Genomic DNA, 19,502 nt, shown 5'->3' with positions numbered 1-19,502 from the left:
CTTTAAGTCACGTTTTACATACCTACTGCACATGTTCGTTTCTTTGTGTGTCTTTTAATAAGTTCTACAATATCAGCTTTCTGTGTCGGTGAGCATCTGCAGCAGACTACGGCCGGAGCCTGACAGGCTAGCTCCATGAACTCATGCTCATAAAATTGTAAGCACATCTAGAGGAGATAAATAACAAACAAACACACATAAGTTTTGGGACTGCATCCGAACGGGAACTAAAAACACAAAGGTGATAGTTCTAGTAAAAGATTTCAAATGGTTAAGAAAGACATTCTCCTTACATCCATGTCATTGCCTTTTATCACTAAAGCACTGTCACTTTTTCTACGGAAAGAGTTTAATTCCAGATGGGCATCTGATCTGTTGAGTATTGTTCTAAATATATAGATATCTTGAGTCCTTGCAACGAGTCGGGAACTCTTTGCAATACACGTTGCTGTCTCCAATTTGTCACCGGTTAACATCCAAGTCTAAAAAACAGAGCATACATAATAATAAATCTAACATTTAAAAATTCTTAACAATTTCATATCAATAATATTATATTGGTTCTTCAACCCAGAATACTGAGCAAAATGTTGAGATATGAAATATATCTTCACCATAGAAACCAGTATAAATTAAAGATTAACACATATTTCTGAATCTTTCTGTAATAATTGTTGACTAGAAAGAATTAAAAATCAAAGAAAGCTTATAAAGAACTCCCATGTGCTGAGAGTATTGGAGACACATTAAATATAATTCAAAATTATTTGAGATTTGATGGAAAAGCTGAAAACTAATTATGTAAAATCAGAAATTTGAGTGTAAAACTAATGAGGTCTGTGCAATGTAACAGAAAATCTATGTACCAAGTTATATTGAAATGTGATTAGAACCAACAAATTATGAAATATTATGCTAATTAGGGAATTAATATGAACAGATTTTTACCCCAAACTAATTAGGTTTGTACATTGTCCTACAGCATCCATGTACAAAAATTCATTGAAATGGAATAATTAGTACTTTAGATATCAGTGTGAAAGCTTAAAATTGGTTAATTATGGAAATTAGGTAATTAATATGTACAGATTTTAATCCACAATTATCCAGGTCTGTCTATTGTCCTACAGCATCCATGTACAAAAATTCATTAAATTGTGATAATTACTTGAGATATCAGTATGAAAATGCAAATTAGGTGATTAATATGCATAAATATTTACCGAAAAGTAATTGGGTCTCTGCATAGTTCTAGATTCATTGAAATGTGATGATTGGTACTTTAAATATCAGTAGAAAAGCTGAAAATTAATTATGCAAATTAGGTAATTAATATGCACAATTATTTACCCTAAAACTAATCAGGTCTCTGCATAGTCCTTGAGTATCTAAGTACAAAGTTATATTGAAATGTAATTCTCACTACGTATATCAAAAGCTAAAAAATTATTAATTATGCAAATTAGAATTTTTATATGTACTGATATTACCATAAAAACTATCAGGTCTGTGCAGTGTCATATGACATCTATGTACCAAGTTTCATTGAAATGTGATGATTAGTACTTGAGGTATCAGTGGAAAAACCGAAAATTGACTAATCATTATGCAAATTAGGTAATTAGTATGCACAGATTTTTACCAAAACCAAATCAAATCTGCGCATTGGCCCAGAGCATCTATGCACCAAGTTCCATCAAAAACTGATGTATGGTTCTTGAGATATCAGTGGAACAGACGGACACACACACACACACACTCATATACAGACAAAAATGTCAAAAATGACAAAAATAATCAATTTGATCTGAATCTACTCAATTGTGGTGGTCGTAGCGCCACTTCCATGTTCGATATGGGACTCATAACAATGTACACATTACGTGTAGAATACACTGTTTACATGAAATTGGAATGCTGTCCTTTAAGTAGAGAAAGTATTGGGAGTACCTTGATACCAGCATTTCTAAGCAGTTCCAGAGTTGGCCTCACATCCACCTGTAACTTGTCTTCAACACCAGTTACACATAACAACTCCAAATCTTGTTCTAAACTATCAGCAATGGCAGCAACTTTAGCAGCTCTGTCTTGAATGCTTAACTTGGCTTGATTGTATCTCATCTGTACAAAAAAACCATGTACATTACTTTATCAGTAACTATCTAACACAGCTTTATCAAATACTACCAATAAAAAACTGTTCACTAATCTTATCCAGTACAAGAAAATACAATGATACAGTATCACTAATCTATTTATATCTACTGTTATATTTATAAACTTACCTCAAAATCATGATACTGGTCATCTGAAAGTGGTTTCTTAGCAACCACCAATGTTCTCAATCCCTCTCTTGCCATATTCCCAACCTGAAAAGATAAAAGAAATAAATATGTTGAAGAAAACCCATTGGCTGACAACAACCATAAGATTTGGCTATGAATGCTGATAGGTTAATTAGTGGCATGAGACCTATAGTGAACTCATAATGTCATTCCCAATGATGACAATGTGATGTTAGGTTATATAAAAAATGTTTGACAAATAATAATCAAACTAACCTCTTCATCTAACCAATCATTGTACTGTACAATGTTAGCCATCACAACATCAGCACCTTTCAGATAAAATGTAATCTCCCCTGTTGACTCGTCCTACAAAACAACATTATTATTATTGAAGGAATAAAAACAGTTGTGTCCAAGATTTAAATGCCATATACCATACAATGAAATGTACTCTACAAAATACTCGATGAAAAGACATTTTAGTTGTTTTATATGGAGTTTATTATCACTGATTTTTGATGAGTTGAATAGTTGAAGGGTATTTTCACTGAATCATTCTTTCAATTAAATTTGAATTCCAAGTGGAAATAAAACTTCTTCATAGTAACTATTTTCCCTACAAAGGGATCACACTGATTTAGTTTTGAATTATATATACAGGCAGTTCCATTGTCATACCATCAGTTGTGTAGATGGACCACTAATGCTCTGTTCTGGATCACCATCATATAAACATGGTTATTCACAGCACCACGTTAAAAAACTAATTTTAAACCATCATGGTATATACAAACACTTTTCACACCACAAGAGGGATACATTACGACTCAAGAGGGCAGTGTTCACTCACCTATATAAACATGGTTATTCACAGCACCACGTTTAAAAACTAATTTCAAACCATCATGGTATATACAAACACTTTTCACACCACGAGAGGTGTGTACATTAGGACTCAAGAGGGCAGTGGTCACTCACCTTTACTATAATTCCCATTCGTTTTCTTTCTGATGTAAATGGAAATATTTGCAGAATGGTATATAAGAGTATCGATCCCAAAGGTGTTCGTAGCTGCATGCTGGTCAAATCACGCTGCACTAAGGCCAATCCTATATCCTCTGTCCAGGCCACCAATGCGACCTGCGATAAGACCAATGTCAACTTTATAGAGAAATCCAATTAATGTGTACTGAGTACCTACCATCCCTAAGAGAGCAACGCTTCACTCTATTTACCCAAGTGATCAAAAAACTTTACGCCATCTGTCTCACTACAGATGAAAGTAATAATCATACACAGTCTGGCAGTTCTGTATAATGATGCAGTTGAAACAGTATACTAGCATATTTACAGATTGGTAACGACATACACGTACATCAAACCCCCATCACAACTAACCTCATCCACCCCACCCCACCATTTAAATACACTACATAGCACAAATGAGTCAAGTACATTTTTTAAAACAACTTGTTGAATTTAATGTTGACTTTATTTCAATGCAGATATTTTTGAAAAGTATTTTTGGAATAAAAACTGTTTGGTATGTTTTGTTTTTCATGAAATCATATCAAACATTTGGTGACCAGGATTGTACTCTAAAGCTAGTATTCACATGGAAATCATACCTCATCTGGACTTGATGCTTGGTAAGTGACCTTGGCTTCCTGATCCTTATCTGCTTCCACAGTCTCTGTCTCTTCCCCGTTCTCATTATCATTCTCATAGACTGGTGTAACATTGTGACACAACGCTAGTGCCTTGACGGCCGCATGTACCCGTGTAACTACTGTACGCCTTAAAGCACTACCGCTAGATTTCTTGGATGGCGTTACCGTCAGAGTACCCGTCCCATGGTGCTGTACATAATACGTCTGTATATGCGACATGACTTCATCCATAGATTCAGTACCGAATGACACGGTACCTATGTGTAACTTTTTGAATATCTGCAATGATTACACAGTTACAGTTACTACCTCAAGAACGAAAAAAAACAAACATTTTAGACACAGATATTCTCAGGCAAATTCAGCAAAGATTAATTATTCTATTGTAATTAGTGTTGATGCGACATGGTTGCATACATACCATTTCATTCTCAGTTAATGTACCAGTTTTATCGGATAGCAGATACTGGATTCGACCAAGTTCTTCAGGAATGGTGGTTGTCCTGACAACAGTACCAGGTATGGCTTTATCTCGTTGAACCATTAAAGAGTACACCATCTTACCCATGTCAAGATTCACTCGTAAGCTGAATCAAGTACAAATATAATTATTGTGCATGTTTGGGCAAAACACAGACATTATGTATTGATGAAGAGGTTCCCATCGAAGGCCTTAAAAAAGGTCTCTGCTTCCATGAAAACACACACTCTATATTTAATTAAGTACAATGTTTAAATAGTTGCAATATTATATGCAGGGATACTTTACACTTAAGATGGTTTGGTAATTACCTACTCACCGAAGAGAAATGATGGTTTGGTAATTATCTACTCACCTGAGAGGAATGATTGAAGAAAACAACAGGACAAATCTGAAGAAATACCTGTACCATGGACCATTGAAGCCCTAGTCAAATCAATGAGAGAACAGTCAGTGTTTATTTGCAGCAACAGTACTCACTTCTTGGCATGTCCACATCGCTGCATGTCCACTCACATCCTCACATGTTTACTCACATCCTCGCATGTTTACTTACATTGCTGCATGTCCACTCACATTGGTGCATGTTTATTCATATCCTCACATGTTTACTCACATCCTCACATGTTTACTCACATCCTCACATGTTTACTCACATCCTTGCATGATTACTCACATTGCTGCATGTCCACTCACATCGCTGCATGCTTACTCACATCCTCACATGCTTACTCACATCCTCACATGTTTACTCACATCCTCACATGTTTACTCACATCCTCACATGTTTACTCATATCCTCACATGTTTACTCATATCCTCACATGTTTACTCATATCCTCACATGTTTACTCATATCCTCACATGGGTACTCATATCCTCACATGTTTACTCATATCCTCACATGTTTACTCATACTCTCGCATGTTTATTCATATCCTCACATGTTTACTCACATCCTCGCATGATTACTTACATTGCTGCATGTCCACTCACATCACTGCATGCTTACTCACATCCTCACAAGTTTACTCACATCCTCACATGTTTACTCACATCCTCACATGTTTACTCACATTGCCACTAATTTTGTCACATTGTTACATACGCACTATGTTGTCACTTGTCGAATCAAATTTCCACTCACATTGTCCTATTTATCGATGCATGTCCACTCAAATGGATCACCTTATTTTCCACCTTAAATCAACCTATTTTTACATCCACTTATTTACAAACACAAGCCCATAATCTTACAATTGAAATGAAATGCACATATTAACCTTGAGAGCAATGAGAACAATTGACAAGATCATTGTCGCTAAAAACAAGACTTTAGTTTGACTGTTAATTTCCAAGTCAAGTAATCCCACTTTAGCTGCAGGTTGTGATGTGTTCATACTAGACCGAGTCTCTCTTCCAGTATAGACGACGATACCCACTGCGGTACCTAGAATGATATAACATGCAACTGTAACCAGTTTCTGCAATATGCAGTCACATATCAAGGTATAGCAACATTATCCTCTAACACAGAATTCATCTTCATGTACGTGCCCACACAGCAATGAAAACACAATCATGGTCCTATTAATTTGAAATACACATGTACACCAAACTTGATGATGAACTTCTAGGGGCGTACATTTTTAAATGTAGCTAGCAACCTTGATATTTAATCTTAATCAGAATCAGTAAAAATACCCACAACTTATGTGCTGTTAATATTTCTTACCTGATGCCACAACTGTATTGGCCCATAATGTATTCTCAATGCCTAAAGGATCTTCCTGTCGTCCGCCGTCAACTCTCGTAAAAGTGCCAACAAAGCTGTGGATATCTTTCTGAGGTTTCTCGGCATACACTTCAGCGGATATTTCATACAAATCCTACAAAACAGTTTTTCACAATTCTTAAATTCAAAATCAGTACAAAATATTTTTTCAAAATTTTTTTGTTTAAAAAACAAGAATATCAGTATACAATTTTCAAAATATTTCCATTGGAATCCATGTTAAAATATTATTTCATAAAAATATTAGTCATCTGAATTGATAACTTACATGGATGACAACAATATATTTTTATAACTTCATAAGACTTTTCATTACAGGTTACAAAACAAATTGTTAACACACCAGGAAACATAGTAAGCAACCATAAATGGCTTGTTTCAATATGATAATACAATATGTGAATCATTGACTTATTATGTTTAATTAACCTTTTTACCACCAGTTACCTCTTTTCATTACAAAATAGTTCTGTGGTTTGTCTGCACTTTCCTCCAGAAGATAGAGACAAAAATAGCCAAAAAATTGTTTTTGAGTAAAAACTAAAAATTGACTTAAATTTTGTCTGTTGGCTTCAAAATTAGGATTCCTTTCCAGAAATATTGAAGAATATTAGAAAAAAAGTGCAGAAAATTTGGGTAAGAAAGTGTGGTGGTGAAAAGGTCAACCACGATCTTTATATATTTTGTTGTAGTTACCTGTACACCACTTTTATGACAGAACTAAATACCGTAACTCTTGTAACAGTTTATTTCAAGTAGTAATAAAATACAACAATGGAGTTTTGTTATTTAGTGATCATGTGACACCACTGTGATGGTATATGAGTAGAGTAATATAAGGACCACAATAATATATACAAATCATTATGGTTAACTCTTTGATCACCATATCTTTTAACACCAACTTTTTGGAGCATTTTTATTGATTTTTATGCTTTTTTCAAAATTTGATTGGATAATTTTGGACCAAATTGACACCATTTTTTTTTATTAGCAACAGGTCTTGATCGAAATTTTGGAACAAATTATATGTATTTTATTTTGTGAAACTTGACTTTGACACTCAGAAAGACAATCAGTACCTTTATTTAAACATTTTTTTTATATATTTTTGACTCACAAAGTTATAGTCACCCTCTGCCAATGACCTTACATGTAACTGTGACAATATATACATATTCATGAATACAAATACAGACATGTTTGGTAACCATGTTTGCTTGACGGATTACCTGGCAGAGTTATCTCCTTGAGCTTAACAAAAAGATATACGGTAAATCCACTTCAAGATTAACATGACGAAGCAGAGCACTCATGCTAAATTGCTGAAATTTTTACGTCACTAACAGGAATTTTTTATTTGTTTCCGTTGCCAAGTTCCCTTACATCCAAGCTTTCAGAAAATATATAAATTGTAGGTACAAAGTGGTTACTTATACCTTGTAGATGGAAAGATACAACACTCACCATATCACTTGGTAACCTCTGACATGACCCTATTGCTAATTTTAATTTCCAGTCAGTTTCACCGTCAAGTTGGTCCGTACGAATGAAACAGGAACCTAACAAATAAGGAAAAGCATTTTCAATAATTTTACATCACAACAAACTTTTTAACAAAAATATTTTACATAGAACAAACTCGTAGATCTAACACAGTATGATCCCATAGACCAACCAGCAAGAAATTTCATATACCAACAATTTTATGATCCCATAGACCACCCATTTTATGATCCCATAGACCAACAACTTTTTGATCCCAATGACCACTGACTGTATAACCCCCAGACCAACCATTGTATGATCCCATAGACCAACCATTGTATGATCCCATAGACCAACCATTGTATGATCCCATAGACCAACCACTGTATGATCCCATAGACCAACCACTGTATGATCCCATAGACTAACCATTGTATGATCCCATAGACTAACCATTGTATGATCCCATAGACTAACCATTGTATGATCCCATAGACTAACCATTGTATGATCCCATAGACTAACCATTGTATGATCCCATAGACTAACCATTGTATGATCCCATAGACTAATCATTGTATGATCCCATAGACTAACCACTGTATGATCCCATAGACTAACCATTGTATGATTCCATAGACTAACCACTGTATGATCCCATAGACCACCCATTTTATGATCCCATAGATTAACCACTGTATGATCCCATAGACTAACCATTGTATGATCCCATAGACTAACCACCGTATGATCCCATAGATTAACCATTGTATGATCCCATAGACTAACCATTGTATGATCCCATAGACTAACCATTGTATGATCCCATAGACTAACCATTGTATGATCCCATAGACTAACCATTGTATGATCCCATAGACTAACCATTGTATGATCCCATAGACTAATCATTGTATGATCCCATAGACTAACCACTGTATGATCCCATAGACTAACCATTGTATGATTCCATAGACTAACCACTGTATGATCCCATAGACCACCCATTTTATGATCCCATAGATTAACCACTGTATGATCCCATAGACTAACCATTGTATGATCCCATAGACTAACCACCGTATGATCCCATAGATTAACCATTGTATGATCCCATAGACTAACCATTGTATGATCCCATAGACTAACCATTGTATGACCTCATAGACTAACCATTGTATGACCTCATAGACCAACCATTGTATGATCCCATAGACCAACCACTGTATGATTCCATAGACTAACCATTGCATGATCCCATAGACTAACCATTGTATGATCACATAAACTAACTATTGTATGATCCCATAGACTAACCACTGTATGATCCCATAGACTAACCATTGTATGATCCCATAGAATAACCACTGTATGATTCCATAGACTAACCACTGTATGATCCCATAGATTAACCACTGTATGATCCCATAGACTAACCATTTTATGATCCCATAGACCACCCATTTTATGATCCCATAGACCAACAACTTTTTGATCCCAATGACCACTGACTGTATGACCTCATAGACCAACCACTGTATGATTCCTTAGACTAACCATTGTGTGATCCCATAGACTAACCATTGTATGATCCCATAGACTAACCATTGTATGATCCCATAGACTAACCATTGTATGATCCCATAGACCAACCACTGTATGATTCCATAGACCAACCACTGTATGATCCCATAGACAAACCACTGTATGATCCCATAGACCAACCACTGTATGATCCCATAGACTGACCATTGTATGATCCCATAGACTGACCATTGTATGATCCCAGACCAACCATTATATGATCATATTGACCAACCATTGTATGGTCCCATAGATCAACCACTGTATAATCCCATATATATAGTATAAACCACTGCATGATCTCATAGATCAGCCACATAGGCAATATTTACACGTTACCTCAAAAGGAATAAATCCCATATTATACCACAATCACCAGTGAACACAGTGCATCACAATTCATCCTGTCTAGTACCAATACTCACCAGTTTTTTCTGTTGTCCTCAGAAAAACCATATCAGCTGGTACACGTTGATTCTAAATAAAACAAAAAGACATTACATTGACAAGTCATGCATGAACATGAACATACAGACTACAGAGACATGATATTAAACTTGGAAATAAATATGAAGAGACCCCTTACCTTGCCAATTATAATAATATCCGACACTTTGATGTCAGAGCTTGGGATTTTTATTATGCCTGTCTTTGTTAGTTTACTAAAAAGCTGACTATTGACTTCCCGGTCCCGTCGGTATCGACGGAAATCATCTACAGCCTCTCTGCACATGGTGACGAAAATTACGAAACCCTAAAAAATGAACAAAATCCATGTTTTAATAGTACAGATTGAGGGGATCAAAATCAAACCAGCAATTTCTGGACCAGTATCCTTGGAGATCCAAGGAGCTACCTCGTCTCCTGTGGAGCTACGGGATTTGACTAATGAGCTTTTAATGAGGTCACCCAATAAAGAGTACCTACCAGAAATCCGTGTTTTAAAATTAAATTAAATTAAAAGAAATTGGTTCAAATTCATGGAGCCGATCACGTCTTGTCAAGGATTTCCCAGTTCATGAACATGTCTTGCTACTATAATTATATTCACACAGTTTGAACTTCTGACCTAGATTTATCAAAGATGCATACCGGTAGTTCTATTTTATCGGCAACATACAAGTTATTTCAGTGCAATCTACTACCGTTAAAATCCTATTAAAAACCGCGGTTTATATTACAATGTATCAAATAAAAAATTGGGATCAACAGCTCAAGTTTGGGGTGCGGTTTCTATTACGTACATATTGCAATCACTGAATGGGCGTGGTCATTTTTTCCCACATCACTTGCACAAAACAAACAATACACCGTACAATCTTTCGAATATAAGCGTAACTCCAATTTAGATGTCAGGGAAGAGCGATAAGCGTCACGTCACACAAAAACTGTTCACATGAAAAAAAATACTCAGTATATTTAATGTAATATGCATTTATTTTTTTAATTTTCTTCGCAATGGAAAGTATATTCTGACTGGAGTTTTAAACAAGCAGCCTGTCGGCTGAGATAGCTCCGCTGTTAGCAATGCACATGGCAATTAAAGAACAGAAGATATCATTAGAAAATGAACAAATCTGAGAGAGGTCCACATGTAGTACCTATATGTATAATATATCAAAGCAATTGGACTTGCGGTTTTCAACAAGAAGTCGAAAATATCACTTTTTACCAAAAATTACAAAAATATTCATCAAAATTAGAGAATTAAAGATATCATTATGAAATGAACAAATCTGAGAGAGGTCGACATGTAGTACCTATATATGTAATATCAAAGCAATTGGACTTGCGGTTTTCAACAAGAAGTCGAAAATATCACTTTTTACCAAAAATTACAAAAATATTCACCGAAATTAGAGAATTAAAGATATCATTACAAAATGAACAAATCTGAGAGAGGTCCACATGTAGTACCTATATATGTAATATCAAAGCAATTGGACTTGCGGTTTTCAACAAGAAGTCAAAAATATCACTTTTTACCAAAAATTACAAAAATATTCACCAAAATTAGAGAATTGAAGATATCATTACAAAATGAACAAATCTGAGAGAGGTCGACATGTAGTACCTATATATGTAATATCAAAGCAATTGGACTTGCGGTTTTCAACAAGAAGTCGAAAATATCACTTTTTACCAAAAATGACAAAAATATTCACCAAAATTAGAGAATTAAAGATATCATTACAAAATGAACAAATCTGAGAGAGGTCCACATGTAGTACCTATATATGTAATATCAAAGCAATTGCACTTGCGGTTTTCAACAAGAAGTCGAAAATATCACTTTTTACTAAAAATGACAAAAATATTCACCAAAATTAGAGAATTGAAGATATCATCATGAAATGAACAAATCTGAGAGAGGTCTACCCAAGGTACATATACACCAAGTATCAAAGCATTCAGGCTTGTAGTTTTCAAGAAGAAGTCGAAAAAGTAAAACATTGACACGGACGACGACGACGACGGACGATGGACAATCACTCATATGATAAGCTCCACTCGACAAAGTCGACAGCGGAGCTAATAAAAACAAGCACTAAAAAAGTATGGTACCTTACTTGTTTTCGAAGTGTTGAAATTGTTGATTATTACTCAGTAGTGATTATAATAACGCACGAAAAATAAATTCGTTGAATTGTTATCAAATGCAAGTAAAATTCAACTTAGTTTCACCGTAAGCGAATTATTTCGGTCACATGTAAACGATCGATGCGATACGACATCCGCCATGTAGTTTGAATGCACACGTTACTTGACCAGATAGGTCAAGTCGCTAATTAACCAATCAAAATGCTGGATGGTGCCCACGTGTTCAAATTACCTTGGTTCATTTAAATATTTTAATGACAGGTCACCGACTTCATGGTGACTGAAACCCGGAAAAGATTTACTGATAATGTAGTGCGATCTTTTGGCTTTGATTTCCATGGGAAAACGACATCACTTTTTTTTTTAAATCAAGAAATTAGTTGTTTTCGAAAGATAAACTGAGCATTGAAAAAACATTTAACAGTTTTTCGGTGATAACAGCTCATTGTCGAAAACTTGCAACACACGGACGTATTCATAAGGAGTATTGACAAAAGTTGTCACAAGAACAAAAGCAGTTTTACTGCGCGTTTGACATTCTAACACTACTGAACAATAAAGAGGTGTGAATATTTTTAGGCACGTTGTCGAAACAAATGAATAGGATTAGGAACCAGCTGGTTGAAACAAAGTCAGTCAGTAATAGGTACTTTTCATGTTTTCAATTTTTGTTGAAAACTCTTTAACACTGAAGCCGAAATCGGGGTGCGGTTACTATTACGTATGCGGTTTATAATAGGATTTTAACGGAATGTTTTGTTTTTATTACCAAACAAATCATTTACCGGACGCCAAGAAACAGGTCACATAGAAACCATGCTACATTGTCCTAAAAATGTACAAATGTACAAGCTTTCAGGAAAGAGTAATCTTGCATAAATTTGAATATAGTGCGGAGCTCCCTTGAGCTTCACACAGAGGATAAAGTAGCTCCTCAGATCTCTTTTAATTTTAATAGTAATATCCCTGCAACTACTAAAAAATATTTTTCTACAGAGAGAGCAAGCAAGTGAATATTTAATTATTATTTATTAATATTTATTACTGAATATATTACGAAGCAAGTGAATATTGTCAAACTATTGATTTTCACTGACATTTAATTTTATTACTTTGATATTTTGAGCAATTTCACTGGGTTTTAAATTCACAAACTTGGCAGGGAAACCAATGAGTTCTATTTTTAAGTTCTACAAGTTCATATTGATTTAAATTAGTGAAATTCACTTATAAACAGGATAGCGAAATTAAAAACAAACACATAATTTACAGGAATATGTTCACTTACTAAAGGTAACCAGTAAGTATACAGATATCCTATCCTCACTGCTGGTATGAACTGTGATAGAGCAACAACTAAGAAATAAAGATTGAGGAAGAACTTGAACTGATTGTATAGCACCTATAATCAAACAGAAAAAAAAAAATAAGTAAATGATGGAAACACTATTAAGAGAACACTCACATACAACAATCGTTTTCTCCACATGCTATATTTTGAACACATGTTAAATTATGTTATATTGTAAAATAATAATAATATTTATTGCATCTTTAGAAATACAGACAGTATTTCTATCAGTACAGTAGCAATAAAAGTATAATAAATAAGTATAAATAGTGTAAATAAATACATTCCTTTTTTTCATTGTTGAGACTGAGTTATACAGTTTATTACGTACTACAATTTATCTATATTGGAAAACGGTTATGGGGATTATTAATTTCAATAAACAATATTCAACTATCCTTTGCAACATCAATAAGATCATAATGGTAATGTTTATTGGTCTTTGAAACTAGATGCATTATCAGAGCATGGGTCTTATTTTGGAACTCCTGCTCAGATGGTATTTCCAGAATAGTGCCAGTTGTTGAAGAAACATAAAACGTTAATTCCCAACAAGGATGAATGGACCAGTTACTGAGACAAAGCCCTACTCCCCGCGAAACCCTACAGATACGAAACCCAATTACCGCGAAAGCCACTCACCGCAAAGCTACTACACATTGCCCTTAGCAGACACATCTGAAGACATAAACTCAAGACAGTAAATACTGTGAAACGTTCATAATATCCACTGCTAAGAATTTTTGGTATTTGATAATGACATTCAAGGGAACAATATTTTGGGAAAGTCGCATCATTGTCTTTAGGACCCAGTAAAATTTTCATAACGCTATAACACTTTGTAGTTTTCACTGACTAGCAAAAATTTGTCGCAAAATTGGTTCGGAGTAACAAAACAAACTCCAAACTCTTATCATACCTAATTTAATAGATGACAAAATAATTATTAATTATTAAGTGACTTGTCATACCATTCATTTTCAACTATGTAAGTAGTTGCATTTAGGTATTGTAGGGTCTTGGACTATACCTTATAAATACGTGTACATAGTTATATTACATGTAAATTGTCAAGGATATTATACTATTATTTTAATTGTCCGAATACACTATTCTGATTGGTCAGAAGTGTGTTTTTGATTATGCAAGCCATAGTTCCACTGACAATACAACATGTATTTTTTTTTATAGTTTAGAAGTACATGTTGGAGTTAATTTTGCTGTCAACTGAAAGCGACAAAAATATTATTTTGTCACAGACTGCTTGATGGATCTAAAACTGCTGTATGCTAGTCCCAGAACCCATTTCAATAATCATTTCAGATGTTATATTGTATCTGTGCATGTTTTTCAGCGCTTTAACATATCACTTGTTGACGCCATTATATACCATTCATATTCGGCTATTATAACAGCAAAAATCCATCAAAGCAGTTGGGTATACAAGTACAAAGTAATATTGCACAATCAACTCTGTATATGCACTCACGCCTCTGCAGCTTGCGTATACATGTTGTGAATTGCACAATATTTCACAGTATACCCAACAGTGGCAGTATTTTATCCCTTAAATAGACTATATTGTAGACTTACCAGGGGTATAAATGAAAATACACTATACTGTAGACTTACCAGGGGTATAAATGAAAATACACTATACTGTAGACATACCAGGGGTATAAATGAAAATACACTATACTGTAGACTTACCAGGGGTATAAATGAAAATACACTATATTGTAGACTTACCAGGGGTATAAATGAAAATACACTATATTGTAGACTTACCAGGGGTATAAATGAAAATACACTATATTTCTGATTTCTTATGATATTTGCTGGATATTTTTCTTGATAGACTGCCCGCCTTCCTATTGGAACTGTCCTGGGTTTTGGTTCCTTTTTCTTGATACATTTTTGTTCAAGTGATCCCAGATATCTGCCAATACAAATAACAAGAGATCATTGTCCTACAAGTACAAGCATGTAGTTACAATGAAGAATTTCAGACTGCTTACACTGGACCACCAACAGCACTTGAGACAGCCAGATTACAGATGAGAAAATACAAAGTGTGATCACAAAAACACGCTTCTATTGTATACAGTAGTGTTTTCCCCAAAACTGAGTGGCCACTATGACAAAATAATCATGTAAACAACTTTTCGTCATAAAGAAATGTATTTTAAATTTATTTTTCAAAGTAAATGTAGTCAGCAGCACATAAGATAATGTTGAATTTAGATTTGGTTCTCTTATTTGTAATGTTACTATTTATTTTGGTCAAATAGCTGTCTAATAACAAGGTCAAATGTATACAATACAAACATAAATATGGCTGTCAAGGTTGGTCGTCAGATTTAATGAAAAAAAAAAACTGTTCAAAGGAGAAATGAGAAAAACAACAATTTTCACTAAGACTGCTTAAAAAATGCTAAAACAAAAAATCTTAATTTTGTCACCATATGTGAATATATGATATGAAAAATGTCTGATGTATACATCCCTAGTTTACTATAGCAAGAATCATGGCAGCATTCGAGTGAGCAGCGGATGAATGTAAATAACGGGCACTCTGACAGCGCTGTGGGTTGAAAGCAAATATACACATTGATAAATGTACATCTGGATATGTTGCAATAATGATAACTCCGCAACGAATATAAAATGAACATATATAATGCAGTAATTATTTTTCATTAATAATTGGCAAAATTTAATTTTGTATAATGAGGAAATAAATTTATGTATGCATACTTTGACATGTGATCACTCACATGCTCAAAATCTATTAAGAAGTGACAATAATTTATATTTGATATTCTCAGCTCCAGGTGTATCGTTTTTTTTTTTACCTATTACATCTAGGTAAGCGCACAATCTACGAGAGCAAATACGAAATGTGAACCGCAGACAAATCTATTGGTGATATTGTACATATTTATTTATCATGCGATTTTTTTGTTTTTTGTTTACATATTACCCTTTTTCCCTACCTGTAAAGATTGTCTTTCCAGCCGCAACATAGAAGCCATGATATTGTGCTACCGTATGTTCTACGTTGTTTTCTAGATTTTGTCAAACTATCATTCTCACTGTCAATACCGTCCTCTGCCATCATTAGTGGTACTTCATCTAATGATGAAGAATCATCTTCTGAATTTAATCTGAAATGAATACAGTAGTCATATTAGTAAAGGAACACTATCCATGAATTTAGGGTTTTCCTATGATGCAGTAACATAGTGAAACTATGGTGAGCTTGCACTCAAAGAATCATCTTCTGAATTTAATCTGAAATGAATACAGTAGTCATATTAGTAAAGGAACACTATCCATGAATTTAGGGTTTTCCTATGATGCAGTAACATAGTGAAACTATGGTGAGCTTGCACTCAAAGAATCATCTTCTGAATTTAATCTGAAATGAATACAGTAGTCATATTAGTAAAGGAACACTATCCATGAATTTAGGGTTTTCCTATGATGCAGTAACATAGTGAAACTATGGTGAGCTTGCACTCAAAGAATCATCTTCTGAATTTAATCTGAAATGAATACAGTAGTCATATTAGTAAAGGAACACTATCCATGAATCTAGGATTTTCCTATGATGCAGTAACATAGTGAAATTATGGTGAGCTTGCACTTAAAATAATTTTCTGTAGATGACTTTAATATACAGTCAAACCTGTCCATAGTGGCCACCCAATCACAATTCCCTTAATATTTTGTTTATTTTTTTCAAAAATCGTCCTCACCTAACTCACTTGCAAAATGACTGATCCCTCAAAACATTACTTTGCGCAATCTGGGCGACTTCCATGTTATTGTACTGCTGCAACAATAGAAACATGTGAAATATGCCTGGCGACTTTGGCTGGCGAACTGAGGTTAATTTAACATCATTGTTAAAAGCATCTATTGTTACATGTACCAAGGCAGTAGCGACCGAAAAAAAAATTGTTGAACGAATTTAGTTTGACAATGAGCAGATACTGCACACACATTCCCTCACAGTGATCGATACACAGTAACGGAAACGACTCTACTTTTTGACCCGAGTTATCATAACCCCGGAAGAACAAGAACGCACATGCGCAAGGCTAATTAGCATAATTTATTTGGATGGAAAAAACAACAGGCATGGCCGTTGTGTTGATTTTTTCCCTTTTTGCTATCAGTTCCAGTTACATGCATATTTGTCGATATTTATAGGAGTTCAAAGTGAATAAATATCGATACTAAATAACAAGTGAGTTGTTATGTTTTTTTGTTGCTAATCAATTCAATAGGGGATTTACTGTCGGCATTCCGATTCACCCCGGCCACATAGGGACTGTGCCCCAGCGATTCACAAAACATTTGCGGGTCGTCATCGTTGTGGTTGCTCAATTCATTGAACAAAACCCCTGGTACAAAGCACTTTTGTCCAAGTAATTCCCGTGGTATACATATTTCGACAAAACATTAATGACAGCATGTTTTTAATTATGTTTTTGGCATTCCCAGACCACCGGTACTGTGTACTGGCCGTGGTAAACTGAATAAAACATAATTACCGAAGCCATAGCTTGAATGAAAGGTGTGAAAATGTGCTAACTTTATCCTTTGTGATCTTTGGAGCTTATTAGTTGTCTGAGGTTGAAGGCAGTACTCTGCAAGACATCCAGGAACTATGTCCGTTATATGCAGTTCAACTGATCACTGCGGCCGCTTAAGCCGGGCCGTTGGCCGCGTTAGACAGGTGGTCGCTATATACGGGTACTTTACATGTAAATTTTGTAGGGACTGTTTAGTTGTGACCGCTATAGGCAGGTGGCCGCTGTATGCAGGTGGCCGTCAACACAGGTTTGACTGTAGATGCAAATTATTTTTACCGAAAACAGAAAATGTGGTTGTGATAATTATGTTTCACTGATTTGGTCAGTCTACCATTTTGAATTAAATAACACAAAAATATGATATGATATGACAAGATATTCCAGTCATCAATTTTTAATAATATTACAAAATAAAATGGGTTGACACAAGTAGCAATCTAGCGAGGAAAAAGATTTTTTCTGTATCTAAATCTTTAGCTGATATGACATATACACCATATCTTTCAATAAAAATAAATTGATAAAAAAAATTGTTCAATGTATTTTTTCGCATTGGCAAATTTTCCTTTCATACAATCAATTATTTTTGTTATCCAATTAAACAGCACGGTGAGACTGGCACCTTTCACGCACTTGTCCAGGCGTCAAATTTGATTTTTTTCCAGTGCCAGGGTCCAGCGACAGTTTAGTCAAAGATGAGAAAACTGCACAAGAAATTTGTCTTATATACACATATTGGCAATGCAAGCTGCCAAGCAAGTTCCCCTTCTGACGTCACAGGGGGAATTTCTGTATGCAAATAAGAAGCTAATAAGGAGCCTCTTTTTAAAAAACTCAAAAATAAAGTTGTCGTAGACTGAGTTTAAAATGCATTTTTTCACTTAAAAAAATAATTTATGCTTAGAAACATAAAAATTAATAATATTTATGTATCAATGGATAATTTTAGGCGTGAAAATAGCAGCTATTTTACAGGCACTTTAAGGTTCGAATATGCTTGCCTAGTAAATATAAACATTATTAGGCTTTTGAAGAAGAATTTAAAAAAAGGACACAGACACAGGACAATCAATCAATCCATTCATTTCTGATGTACATATACATACATTTACAAGAGTAAATTAATGTCACATCAACATATCCCAGTGGACAGCTCTATCTGTAACTGTATGACTATCGATACATGCATGCATGCACCACAATGTCACAATATACCATAGACCTTGAAGTCTATGAATATACGGTACTATCCATTTAGAAGACAATAATATTGTAGTCACATCCATTTTTTATTAAACTATTTTTACACCAATGTGAACTACAGTGGTGTAGGAGATGTCAGGGTGAACACGGTATACGATAGTATTATAAGAATAGTAAAATATACAACAACCTTATCAATAGCAGACACATAGCAGGATATTATTCTCTTAGGATATTACTGTAAAATACTTTATTTTCGCTTGGAATAAATTTTCGCTGAAGGAATGATTCAGTGAAAATAAAATCCAGTGAATATACCTTTTTTTCTATATTTTACATTCAACTTGTCGAAAATCAGTGAAAATAAATTCCATACAAAACACCCAAAAAGTCTTTTCATTGAAAATGATTTCAAGCTAAAATAAATTATTTTACAG

The 19,502-nt window shown here is 34.4% G+C and overlaps 1 protein-coding gene across 4 annotated transcripts in view; it reads right to left on the bottom strand.

Moving 5' to 3' along the window:
- LOC100369755 (putative phospholipid-transporting ATPase IIB) overlaps positions 1-19,502 on the bottom strand; it is a 44,738-nt gene that overhangs the window by 7,742 nt on the left and 17,494 nt on the right. For all 4 annotated transcript variants that reach the window (XM_085500075.1, XM_085500076.1, XM_085500077.1 and 1 more), the window contains 17 exons: positions 16,255-16,425; positions 15,047-15,197; positions 13,196-13,309; positions 9,893-10,060; positions 9,732-9,783; positions 7,702-7,796; positions 6,175-6,328; positions 5,723-5,889; positions 4,795-4,865; positions 4,380-4,545; positions 3,917-4,237; positions 3,267-3,428; positions 2,562-2,654; positions 2,286-2,369; positions 1,951-2,121; positions 294-482; positions 23-167 (listed from right to left, as the gene is read on the bottom strand). In XM_085500075.1, the coding sequence (XP_085356201.1) occupies positions 23-167; positions 294-482; positions 1,951-2,121; positions 2,286-2,369; positions 2,562-2,654; positions 3,267-3,428; positions 3,917-4,237; positions 4,380-4,545; positions 4,795-4,865; positions 5,723-5,889; positions 6,175-6,328; positions 7,702-7,796; positions 9,732-9,783; positions 9,893-10,060; positions 13,196-13,309; positions 15,047-15,197; positions 16,255-16,425 (2,474 nt within the window). The remainder of the gene's footprint in view (positions 1-22; positions 168-293; positions 483-1,950; positions 2,122-2,285; positions 2,370-2,561; positions 2,655-3,266; positions 3,429-3,916; positions 4,238-4,379; positions 4,546-4,794; positions 4,866-5,722; positions 5,890-6,174; positions 6,329-7,701; positions 7,797-9,731; positions 9,784-9,892; positions 10,061-13,195; positions 13,310-15,046; positions 15,198-16,254; positions 16,426-19,502) is intronic.

This window comes from Saccoglossus kowalevskii, chromosome 6, assembly GCF_978046115.1.
Source record: "Saccoglossus kowalevskii chromosome 6, keSacKowa6.1, whole genome shotgun sequence".
Taxonomy (NCBI): domain Eukaryota; kingdom Metazoa; phylum Hemichordata; class Enteropneusta; family Harrimaniidae; genus Saccoglossus; species Saccoglossus kowalevskii.
This window is presented reverse-complemented; position numbering and strand designations above follow the sequence as displayed.